Genomic DNA, 13,235 nt, shown 5'->3' with positions numbered 1-13,235 from the left:
TGAGGCGGGTATAATCTATGCTATCTTCGATAGCAAGTGGGTTAGCCCGGTTCACGTGGTCCCCAAAAAGGGTGGAATGACCATTGTCAAGGGAGAAGGAGGAGAGGAAATCTCCACCCGGACGGTCACCGGGTGGAGGATGTGCATCGATTATAGGAAGCTGAACAAGAACACTAAGAAAGATCATTTTCCTCTCCCCTTCATGGATCAAATGTTGGAAAGACTCTCCCATCATGCTTTCTTTTGCTTTTTGGATGGATACTCCGGCTTTTTCCTAATCCTATCCATCCAAATGATCAAGAGAAAACTACTTTTACGTGTCCATATGGGACATTTGCGTACCGAAGAATGCCATTCGGGTTATGTAATGCTCCCTCAACTTTCCAACGAAGCATGACTTCCATTTTTTCTGAAATGCTTGAGAATGAAATTGAAGTTTTTATGGATGATTTTAGTGTTGGTGGATCGCCTTTTGACACATGCCTTATTAACCTTGAAAAAGTTTTGAAAAGGTGTCAAGAGACGAGTTTAGTGTTGAATTGGGAAAAATGCCATTTTATGGTCGAGGAAGGTATTGTCCTAGGCCATAAAGTATCAAAAAAGGGCATTGAAGTAGACTCGGCTAAGGTTTCGGTGATTGCTAAGTTGCCCCCTCCTTCCTCCGTCACGGGAGTGAGAGCTTTTCTTGGGCATGCCGGTTTTTACCGGAGGTTTATCAAAAAAATTTCATCTATTGCCAAACCCTTAACCGAGTTACTCAAAAAGGATGTTGTGTTCAATTTTTATGAGGGTTGCCTTGAGGCATTTCAAAAGCTCAAGGAAGCCCTCATCTCTTCTCCTGTGGTGCAAGCTCCGGATTGGAGCTTTCCCTTTGAGCTAATGTGCGATGCAAGTGATTTTGTTGTAGGTGTCGTGCTTGGGCAAAAGAAAGAAGGAAGATCTTGTGTCATCTACTACGCAAGTAGAACCCTCGACGAAGCTCAAAAGAATTATACCACAACGGAGAAGGAAATGCTAGCGATTGTCTTTGCCATGGATAAGTTCCGGTCTTATCTCATATGCTCAAAGGTGATAGTCTACACGGATCACATCGCGGTCCGCTACCTTATGACCAAAAAGGAAGCAAAACCGCGTCTCATTTGTTGGGTTCTTTCTCTCCAAGACTTTGACATGGAGATGAGGGACAAAAAGGGGGCAGAAAATTATGTAGCGGACCATCTATCGAGACTTCCTTTTGAGACTAAAGAAGACGTGCCTATCAATGAAGAATTGGGTTTTGAGGCTCTTATGGCCATTGCATCAACACCAAGCCCTTGGTATGCGGACATTGCCAATTACTTAGCATGTGGTGTCGTTCCCCCGGAGTTCTCCTCTCAACAAAAGAAAAGGTTTTTCAAAGAAGTGAGGAGGTATTTTTGGAAAGATCCTTATCTATTCAAGCAATGTGGAGATGGGATTTTTATAAAATGTGTTCCGGATCATGAGATCGAAGGGGTGCTTGAGCATTGTCATTCATTGCCATGTGGTAGGGATGGAGGAGTAGAAAAGACCGTGGCTAAAATTTCTCAATCTCTTCTTTGGTGGCCAACAATGCACAAGGAAGCCCACAAATTCATATCTAGATGTGATAAGTGCCAAAGAAGTGGGGGCATAACCAAGTGTGATGAAATGCCTCAACAAAATATTTTGGAGGTTGAACCCTTTGATGTATGGGGGGTCGACTTTATGGGGCCTTTCGTTCCTTCTTGTGGCAATCTCTATATATTGGAGGCGGTGGACTACGTGACCAAGTGGATCGAAGCTATACCCTCGCCCACCAATGACCACAAAGTTGTGCTCAAGCTTCTAAAAAAGATCATCTTCCCAAGATTCGGGGTCCCAAGAGTTCTTATTAGCGATGGTGGTTCTCACTTCGCCAAGAAACAACTTGAAGCTCTCCTCAAACGCTATGGGGTTCATCATAAAATCGGCCTACCATACCACCCTTAAACTCAAGGACAAGTGGAAGTATCAAATAGGGAGATCAAGAACCTTCTTGAGAGGATGGTGAACAAGTCTAGAAAAGATTGGTCTCTCAAACTTGATGATACGCTTTGGGCTCTAAGGACGGCTTACAAGACCCCGATTGGTACTACTCCTTACCGATTGGTCTATGGAAAGGCTTGTCATTTGGCGGTCGAGTTAGAGTACAAAGCATGGTGGGCGATCAAAGGGCTCAATATGGATATGACCTTGGCGGGCGAAAAGAGGCTACTTAAGCTCAATGAACTTGAGGAGCTCCGCTATGATGCCTATGAGAACTCGAAACTCTACAAGGAGAGAACCAAAAGGTGGCACGACCAACATATAAGGAACAAAAGCTTTAAGGTTGGGGACAAGGTTTTGTTATTCAATTCTAGGCTCCGTTTGTTCCCCGGAAAACTTAAGTCTAAATGGTCGGGGCCTTTCACAATTTCAAAAACAACTCCTTATGGGTCCTTTGAGTTAGAAGCGAATGGGAACAAGTTCATGGTCAACGGCCACCGTTTGAAGCTCTACCATTGCAATGATCAAATTGGCATGATTGAGTGCATGAGGCTCGATCCGCCGGATCCTAAGTCACTTTCTTGAGGATAATGTGAAATGGTCAAGCTAATGACCTTATAAAGAAGCTCTTTTGGGGAGGCATTCCGAATTCTCAACCCTTTTTTATTTTGTTTTTTTTTTGTCTTTGACTATTTTTGGATGATATTTCCTTTAATCTCTTATTGAATGCGTTGTTCATTCTTTAGGTACCTTGATCTTTGGGTGCATGATCTATTAAGTTGGGTTTGGAGAAGAGAAGGAGTTTGGAGAAAGAGGAAGTGGAGATGCCCATAGAGGACCCTGGAGAGGGCGCGCACAGGCCACCCGCGGGCGCGGCAGCCCCTCCCCTGTTTTCAAGATAAAGCGGAGATGCTTAGGTAATGACTGGAGAGGGCGCGCACAGAAGGCCCCGCGGGCGCTGCCCACAGGCCCGCGGACGCGGCAGGGGTTTTCAATTTTTTCCGCATAAAATGGAGATGGCTCAGGGATACAGAGAGCGGGCGCGGGCAGAGTTAGCTGCGGGCGCGGCGTGCTCCCCCGCGGGCGCGGACAGGCACCGCCGCGGGCGCGGTCCATAGGCCCGCGGGCGCGGCATCTTGCAGTCCAGAAAAACAGAAACCTGAAACCCTGAAGCCGCGGGCGCGGCTTTTGATCCCGCGGGCGCGGTCAAAGCATGCTGCGGGCGCGGTCAGAGCATGCTGCGGGCGCGGTCAGAGCATGCCGCGGGCGCGACCCTTCAGGTCTGCGACTTCTCCTTTTATTTTCAGCCACATGCCCGAAAACATAATCAGATTTTTTCCCCTTTTCCCTCTCTACTCCTTACTCCATCTCAAACCCTAACCCATTCCTCTTAAATTTCTCTTCCTAATTCATCAAATTCCATCAAATTTCGACAATTCCCTCACTCTTCTACAATTTTTCTCACCAAAAACCTGAAATTTCATCCTTTAAAACCCCCAATTTCGGTATTCCTCTTTGTGTGGCAATTTCTTTCACCATTGGTGGGTTCTTGGAGGAAGTCTTGATTTCTTATTCAAGGGGATAGTAGGAGCAATTATTGGTATCAATTTTGGTATACATTTCTTCCTTACTCTCATTTACCTTTGAATTTGAAACATGCTTTTAGTTGAGAAATTGTATGTTTATGAATTTTCATGTTGAAATTTTTGATTGGTGCATGCCTATATTGTATTCATTCATCATCTTAAGCATTATTAATTGTTGAGTTGTTGTTTGTGTTAGTTTGTTCCTTGTCATAGATTGCTTGCTTGTGGTTTGAACTTGGTGCACAGGTGGGTTTGCCAAGTACTCTTTGATTTTGTCGAAAGCTTTTTGGCAATCGTCATCCCATGTGACTGGGACGTTTTTCTTAAGCTTCTTGAATATTGATACGTGGTATTTATTCCACCACTTTAACCCCTTTTTACTACCGATTTCCCCCGGATTTGTCACTTGCTTATGGCTATTTTAACCCCTTTTATCTTGATTTTAGTCACTTTAGCCCCCTCTCGTATTTTTCCTCCCCTTTTGTCTTTTCTTCTAGTTTTTACCTCCTTTTTATGTGTTTTGACAGCTCCCAGCGCTTATGTGCGATTCACGAATCAATAGCTCGAGTGGAGATGCCAAAGGAGCTTGGCAAAGGAGTGGAGATGCCAGGATGGAGAGGGCGTGCTGTTCTGATGGGCCGCAGGCGCGGGCTTGTAAGCCGCGAGCGCGAACAGGAAAAGTCTGAAGCCAGCAAAAGAAAGTGGAGATGGCGAGCCGCGGGCGCAGAGCATGTGTTCCGCGGGCGCGGCACTTAGGCCCGCGGGCGTGGATTTCTAGGTTTTACGAGGCTATTTACCCAGCTTGGAGAGGGCGCGGCTGCCTGTTCGGAGAGTCCTCTCCCTTGCCCTTTTTCTTCCTTTTGGTAGAAGACTATAAATAGTCCCTTGCTTGATTTTCTTAGGGACGACTATTTCATTGGCCCCAAAAATCATTTGTAGAGAGAGAAGTTCATGGTTTCTAGAGAGAGAAAACACTAGTGTTCAAGATTTAATCTTTGTAATCAAATATTCAAGCTTTCTTCTAGATTGTTGCTACTACTTTGATGATTTGGAAATCTTTAATCTTTATAATATCAATCTTTACTTTTGTTTCTCTAGTTTTTGATTTTCTTTGCTTTATTGCTCTTACTTGAGTTTATTTCCATAAATATTCAAGCTTTAATAGTTTCTTTGATTTTCCTTTCAAGTTAGAATCATGTTAGGTTGTGTTGGTATTGAATACATGCTTATGTTAGTTGTTATGGCCATTCCCTTCCTTCTAGCTTAGGTTTTTAGGCTAGGGAACGGGGTGAAAATCATGTGTATTTGAATATCTATTGATTATTGATTGGGACTTATTCTTGAGTTGATGATTTGAGCTATAATATGCTTGGAGTTAGTGTGTGCACCTCTAATCCCAAGAATCTAGCCCTTGATTAAATGCATGAGAATGATTTAATCTATGTGTGAATGATTTCGTCGACTTGCTTAAGTAGTTGCATGAGAATGAACTATTTTTGGTAGAGTTTATACTCCTAGAATCGGTTTCCTTTCGGTTTTCGCTAGTACTCTTTGTTCATGATTGAATCCCCCTTTCCCTAGTGCTTTTGTCATTGTTATCTCTATAATCTTGTCCATTTATTTGCTTTAAAAGTGTTTAATCTATTTCCCTTATTTCTAGTTTATTCTAGGCTCAATAGTAGTTAGTTTTTCCATAGAATTCTTCAACACAAATTCAAATACCACCTTTTGTTATTAGCAACTTCTCCTCGATTTCGTATTAATTGTGTTAAACCCCCGTTTCCTTGGGAATCGACCCTACCTTACCGCTATCTAAAGCAAAATTTGATAGAGCTAGGATAGGAGTTATAAATTGTAATTTTGATCTAGGATAATAAACTAACGACCTATTATCCACCGATCAAATATATAGGTTCACATATCGCCGTGAGTTTTGATATGAACCTACTTATATATTGCAACCTTCCAATGAAACCTCGAATGTCCTTCTCATTCTTTGGCGGTGGCATGGCCATGATCGCTTTGACTTTTGTGAGATCTATTTCAATCCCTCCTGAACAGATCACATATCCAAGTAATTTGCCTGACTGTACTCCGAATGCACACTTTTGCTGGATTTAATCGCATGTTGTACTTGCGGAGTCTTTCAAAGAACTTGCGAAGTGAAATGATGTGGCCTGGGTGATATTTAGACTTGAAGATCATATCATCGACATAGACCTCCACCTCTTTGTGCATCATATCATGTAACAATGTTGTGGCTGCTCTTTGGTAGGTGGCAGTCGCGTTTTTCAACCCGAATGGCATTACCGTATAGCAATATGTACCCCATTGTGTGATGAATGTGGTTTTCTCCATATCTTATTCGGCCATTAATACTTGATTATATCTGTCGTAGCCGTCCATGAACGATAGGAGTGCATGGTTTGTTGTGTTATCGACCAGAATGTCAATGTGAGGTAGAGGGAACCCATCTTTCGGGCTTGCTTTATTGAGGTCCTTGTAATCAACACACATTCTGAACCTTCCATCCTTCTTTGGAACTGGAACCACGTTTTCTATCCACTCTGGATACTTGGATACTTTGATAAAACCTGCGGCCAATTGCTTTCTGATTTCTCCTTTGATTTTGAGAGCCACATCCAGTTTCATACGCCGCAGTTTTTGTTTGACAGGCTTCATACCTGGAATGAGTGGTATCGTATGTTGAGCTATATCCCTGTCAATTCCTGGCGTATCTTGGTATGACCAGACAAATACATCAACAAATTCACTAAGCAAGTTAATTAGCTCTTTGCGTTTATCTTGACTTAGTGTTAATCCAATTTTTATTTCTTTAATAGTCGTATCATTGGAAATATTAACTGTTTTTGTATCTTCGATAACTGCCGTTTTATTTTCGTGTTCTTCCATTGATTTTATTATTTCTTTGTCATTTTTATCATTAGAAAAGCAATATTCATCAGGGTTAGGGGAATGACACGCATCGTAAGCAAAGGTATTCATTTTATTGAATTCATCAGTCAATACATCAAGAAGGGAAAGGTCAGCTGCGGCCTCACCGGAATTATTTGGGCTAGAAAGAGAAGACTCAACAAGAGACTCAGGATTGGACTCTATAGCAGAAAGAGGGTCCGCCTCATATCCTAAATATTCGTCTACAGACTTAGACTCGGACTCGGACCCAGACGACTTAGACTCATCGAACATAGGACCTTCGCCAGCGGTTATTTCCAACTTCTCTCCGCTTGGCGTAGTGATCTTCAATGTCTTGCGCCATCCCTTTGAAATATTATAAGCTTGGACGATTAACTCGGAGGGGTCAAAATCCTTGTTTTCTATAATAACTTGAATGAGCTCGGAATTATCATTGCAAACAGGCTTAGATTCATTCTTCTCCATTTCGAAAAGAAGGTTAATGCCTAGATCATCAGAGCTTGGTCTAGCTGGTTTCTCAGTTGTGAAAAGCTCTTTGCCTTCATCGACAAAGTCACAATCGAGGAACATCTCGAATCCTGGTTCACGCTTCCCATCGTGGACAAAAGGCTTAGGGAATTCATAGCATTGGAAGTCTTCCCCTTCTTTGTTCTACTGGCCATTGAGGGTGAATGGATATGGATCCATGGCCATTTCCGTCTTCATGATTTGAGCATTATTGCAAGCCTTCATTTTCAATAGGACTTATTTCACATCTTCTTTTGTTGGCTTGAATCCCAAGCCGAAGGTATCTTTCTAAAGTGCACCAGGATGGCCCCAAAGTTCAGCCATTTTCTTTTTGAGTCTGAGGGTCATTCCCGGGAAATGTCCTTGCTTCTTCATAATGGCATTAACATTGGTGTTTGAATATGGATCAAAGTCTAGATGGCACTTTTCCTCTTCTTCGATCATGAGAACATTGAGTGAAAACCCCCAAAGATCTTCATCTTCTTCGTCATGTTCGACAAGGACGATAGGAGTGTCGATAACTTGAATGCGCATGGGAGAGGCATCAATGGTAATTGGAACCACTTTAACTATGGATTTCACTTTCTGGTGCAACGACGATGGGATCTCCTTTAGCTCATAAATCCAAGGACATCCTAATAACAGATTAAAAGAAGCCTTAATGTTCACCACCTGAAACTTGGTGCGACGTTCAATGGCTCCAGTAGTTATGTTTAGTATAATAGAACCCACGGCTTGACGACGAGTATTATCATAAACGCGAATCCCTTGAGTAGAGGGAGTCAGTTCTTCATTCTTTATGCCTAATTTCTTTGCAGTGCGGAGTGGGCATACATTGATTGCAGAGCCATTATCAACAAGGCTCATAGGAATATTCATCTGCCTACACACTACATTGAGGTGTAAGGACTTATTATGTTGGTCCCCTTCCGAGGGTAGATCCTTATCGGAAAAAGAAATCAAATTGCTAGTACTTGGCATTTCAGTAGTGAGAAAGTTAACCAGTCCTTGAGGAGTCATATCATCATCAAATTGCTAGTACTTGGCATTTTCACCAGCGCATTCATCACAGCTTTTCGATGCGCATGAGAGGTGGCAAAAAGCTTCCATACATTCATTTCTACCTTGGTCTTTTGTAATTGTTTGACCACATCGTTGTTCATAGGGTCGATGGGGTCAACTATGGTTGTGATTGTGGTGGAGGTGGACTAGGTCGTTGCAACCGTCCACTTCTGGTGGAACTTTGACCTCGAGGTCTCCCCAAACATCTTCAGTTGTGCCAAGAGACGAACTGGTTATATCCTTTAGATAGACGTCTTCATCGTCACTATCCCAAATTCCATTCACTTCTTCATAGCTCGAGACAAATACCACTTTCGGCAAAGGTTCATTCACAGGTTGAATGAGTATTGACGGATCAAAGGAGACTTCATCTCCCATGATAGCTAAAGTATCAGAAAGAGGACCTGTTTGAATGTTAGGCTTCTTGCCCCCTGGAGGGACAGGAAGTTGATTAGCATCAATTAGCTCTTGGGTTACATCCTTCAACCTCCAGCACTTCTCAATATTATGACCCTTGCCTTGATGAAACTTGAAATAAGCATTGGGGTCATAGCTAGCGGTTCTATTCTCTGGTCGAGGTTCTGGAAATTGTTCGATTGGCATAATCAATCCTTGACCATGCAAACGGTCAAAAGCAGCGTCATAAGTCATTCCTAAAGGCGTGTAAACCCTCCTTTGCCTTTGGAATCTTTGAGGAGGAGCATTAAGGGCCAGCACATCATTGATATTGATATTGTTGGTAGCGTTATTGGGCTTGGAAGACGAAGAGGAAAGAGTGTCGTTCTTCTTGTTTTTCCAAGTGTTGTTGTTATTATTGCTCCTACCAGTTGTCTTCATCAGTTCATCTTCGATATTGATTCCAATATCGTATACAGCTTCAAAGGTACTTAGAGGCAAAAACATCAAGTGTTGCTTGTACTTATGAGTCAAATTGGTAATGAACAAGCGAACCATCACTTTTTCCTTGGGGGGATCCACCAAGAGCGCAACTATTTCCCTCTACCTGCTTAAGTAAGTGGTGAAGCCTTCATTCTCTTTCTGTTTAAGAATGGAGATTTCACGTTCAGAAGTCTTAGCCTGAATGTTACACTTGTAACGATTCATGAAGCTTCGGCAACATCCTCCCAGGTAGCAACATGTTTGGATTCAAAAGAGTAGAACCATTGTTGACAGGCATGCTCTAAGGAAAGAGGGAATACCGTAGGGAAGAGTGTCACATCTACTCCCTTAAGAGCCATTGTTGCAGAAAAAGCCTTCAAATGGAAATACGGATTATCAGTAGGCTTGAACTTGGGCATGTCAGCAGTGGAAAACTTCTCAGGAAGCTTGTCCCTTATGGACGAAGAGGTGAAAGGTTGCTCCACATAAGTGACTTCTTCAGAAATCTTACTCATCTGTTCCTTAATCTTGTCCGTTGCAGCGGCAGTGACATTGTTCTGATTGTCTTGCTCTACCGTGTTGACTCTAGTGGTGAGTGTTTGCATCATGTTAGGTAACATTTCAATTGTCCTGTTGATGTTCTCAATATCCTCCTTAATAGCCATTGGTTGAAAGTAAACTAGAGATGGATCATGTGGAGATGATTGTGGTGGTTTCCTTGTACGCCTTTTTGGTATAAGAGGTTGTTGAGGTATTGACTCGAACCGTAACAATCTACCCCTGCTTCTTGACCAAGTGCTGTGACACCGAAACAAACACAACTTTATTGACTAAACTTCACCTTAACCCATCCGGAAAAATAAAAAATAAAAATTTGAATTTTTAAAATCTATTTTTTTTGTTTTAAAAAAAATAATATATGGGAAGATACTATCCAACTTACTCCGAAAAACAAAACGACGCAAAAAAAACGACAAAAGACTACCCTAAAATACGGTCATGAAATGGTGCACGACTAACGAAATAAAGTGTGTGAACACGACATGTGAGTGATTAAGTGAGGTTATGGACGCGTGTTATGATCGTACAGCTAGACATGACACCAACCTGGACACATAAACCACATACGTACGCACAAAAAACAAAAAAAAAAACTAACAGGACAGCTCCCCCTGGGCACCGTGTCTCCCCAAATTCAAACCCAGTGATGAGTACCTTTCGCGTCGAATCATAATCGAATGAAAGGGAAAGTGTGGAAAGTTTAGTGTTGCGGAAAGTTTTAATTTCTTTTCTCATCTCTCTTTTTTTGAAAACCAATTTAAGAAAACAGCCAATCCAGTTTGGTTGGTCCATGATATGGGTCTAATAACAGTGTAGTTGGATAGGGCTTGAAAAGAGCTTTCCAACGATATATTATAAGCCCAATTCCGATGAATATTGAGCAAGTTATGGCCAAATTACTGAACTGGGCCCGGTTTGAGCCTTATACGCGACCCAATTATCTAGAGGAGGGCCTAATATGGATTTATATTAGGAATGGTTTTAGTCTTCTAGATTCTTTTAGAATGTTCTTTTCATTCCTAATTCAATTAGCATTGATAAATTGACTTTTGTTGACTTTTTAGGGTTTTAATTAAGATCAAAGAACGTTTTTGAGGAAAATACGATTTTATCCTCCTGTACGACAATTTCTATCGGATGTTAAGAAAACGCGTGAATTTCTGACTCAGCGCCAAACGCCAACAGTAGCGCCTGACGCTACGCTTGGCGCCTGGCGCTAGCCTTAGCGCCTGGCGCCAAGGTCAGCGTTTGGCGCTAACTTGGCTTTTTGCGTCAGAACTCTGTTTTTTTGATGTTTTATCTTTTTTGTTGATTTTCTTTATAAATAGCGTTCTAAAAACTCCGTTTTCAATCATCAATTATCACCTATTCTCTCTTTCACCAACTCTCATGAAGATTTTCTTGATTATTCTCTCTCTCTTTTCTAAACTAGCCTTTTCTCAAATACAAAATTTCGCATTCATTAGATTTAGACACACCTAGCATAATTCGAAGTTGCCTTCGCCCTAGATGTGAAAGGTTTAATTTCTTAGGGTTTGGTCCCAAATCTCCCTTTCTATTATTTAATTTAATTATTGATTATTATTTTCCTTGAAGTTACTAACGTGTGTATTTTGTTATTAGAAAGAGGTACGAGGCATCAAAGTAAGTTCTTTAATGGTTTTTATTATGATGTAGGAATTTTTCTTAGATTGTTATTATGATATTCCTAGTATCATGTCTAGGGTAACTTTAATATTAAGTATGATTGTTATGATGCCTTTTATGTTCTTCCTAATATTTATTCATGTTAGTATCATGTTAGGGTTAAAGCTTTGATTTTTATTTCTTAGTGACATGTTAGGGTTTGTTATTAATCTTGTTAAAATTATGCCTAGGATATTGCTATTATTATGCTTTAATATTATTATGATTATTTTTATGATTTATGATTATAATTGTTTTTATTATTTATTATTATGTTGCTTGATATTTATTGTTATTTCTTGATCACACCTTTTATGCATGTTTAAAGGGAATTTTTGTACTTGTAATCATGCTTAATAAGATAATTAATAATCTTGTTTAGGGTTAATTTGATTATAATTCAAGTGATTGCCAATAATAGATTTATTTGTGCATTAATATTCAACCAACATAGATAAACAAGTTTAGGGTTAATCCTATTGTTTGTAGGTTAGTCAAAAAGCGCACATGAATACGATCAGAATAAAGTAGAGGCCTATTATTAAGGCAGGTTCAATCTGTTTTAGGTTGGATTTGTACCTTCATCCCCGAACCCTATTTGGTTCAAGACCTCATGGAGTTGACGATCTCTTGGATCGTTAAGGGGTGTAACCTTCACCTCATGAACGGTTTACATGTTCCTTAAAAACTTGTTGGCGACTCTTTTTCTCTATCTTCATTCCCTTTGGACGCCACCGTACTTTAGTGTACAATCACAGTGGGGTTCGACCTAGGGGATTAACGCTTGAAATAAAAACCCTCGATCATGGGTTAAACAAAAAGTGTAAACACATGACGGTTAGTACCAAACAAACCATGTAGCATTTAGTCACGATGATGTAAAAAAAAAGTTCGCAACCTAGGGTCAAGATCTATGTTGAACTATTGGTCAAGCTTTGGGTGTCAAAAGGGTACCATGGTTAAGAGTTTGGAAGCGTTAGCAAGGCAACCTCTCTTGAGGGTGTATGCCAACTAGCGGCTCCATGGTTTGGGTGGATTTAATAACTCGGATGAACCCTTATTGCCATGAGCGTTTTTGGGTTGATAGAGCTTAAATCCCTCAGGGCTAAGACGCAAGTAGAACACACATGTTTTTTCAGAAAAATCGAAGGAAGTTGACTGTAAGAAGAGAAAACAAGCCACTAGACTTATTTTAGGACTGTCGTGACACGACAGAGATTCCTGTGCCACGGTACTGCACACCGTCAGATGGTGTACTGTACCGTGACACGGCAGATTCTGCTGTGGCACGACAGTTAGAAAATCTGACTGGTACCCTGTTTTCCTTCGTACCCAATCAAGTTATTCAATTTTTCCTACGGGACAAACCTAAACACGACGTTAAAACGGCTATACATATGCAACAATGCAAAATTAATCACAGGAATATTTTTCAAGAATCTTTTAAGTCTTATCTACTTATCTTAATTAAATACCGATCACACAAATCGATAAATAACCAAGATTCCTCCCCAGTGGAGTCGGCAAATTGTAGGCGTCGTTCGAAGTGCGCCTACATTAAAGCATGTGTGAATATGCTTGGCATTCATAGGAAGTGGGAATTGACATTACAATAAGGGAAAATGATTAAGGACAAATCAAAGTAGAGAGTCGCCAACAATTTTTTTAAGGAACTTGTAAACCGTTCACGGATCATAAAAAGGCAACCACAATAAAGGGACAACGAAAGCAACAACGATTGACCCGTGAAGGTTACACCCCATTCATAATCCATGAGATTACTAACTCCATATGGTTCGGAACCACGAAAGGAGGATCGGGGATGATGGTACATAGTGAGTTATGGAGTTACATTAGCCCGTATTAGCCTCTACTCGATTCTTATGGTGAAAAAATGATTCCTGCGATCTCAAAGGCATACAAACAGAAATTCAATTTGTTCCAATCTATTAATAAGCAAAATTGGTTTAATATTAATGCAACACATAATTC

At 41.0% G+C, this 13,235-nt stretch overlaps 1 protein-coding gene across 1 annotated transcript; it reads left to right on the top strand.

Annotated features, from left to right (window-relative positions):
• Positions 1 to 2,043: 2,043 nt before the first annotated feature.
• On the top strand, positions 2,044 to 2,610 carry LOC110709298. The gene has a single exon (XM_021887511.1). The coding sequence runs from the start codon at positions 2,044 to 2,046 to the stop codon at positions 2,608 to 2,610; it is 567 nt and encodes a 188-aa protein (XP_021743203.1).
• The last annotated feature ends 10,625 nt before the right edge of the window (positions 2,611 to 13,235 follow it).

This window comes from Chenopodium quinoa, unplaced genomic scaffold (genome assembly GCF_001683475.1).
Source record: "Chenopodium quinoa cultivar QQ74 unplaced genomic scaffold, ASM168347v1, whole genome shotgun sequence".
NCBI lineage: Eukaryota > Viridiplantae > Streptophyta > Magnoliopsida > Caryophyllales > Amaranthaceae > Chenopodium > Chenopodium quinoa.
Note: the sequence above shows the minus strand (reverse complement) of the source record. Positions and strands in the feature narration are given on the sequence as shown.

Coding starts and splice junctions, on each gene's coding strand:
- LOC110709298 (XM_021887511.1), top strand. CDS start 2,044: ATGGTGAACAAGTCTAGAAAAGATTGGTCTCTCAAACTTGATGATACG.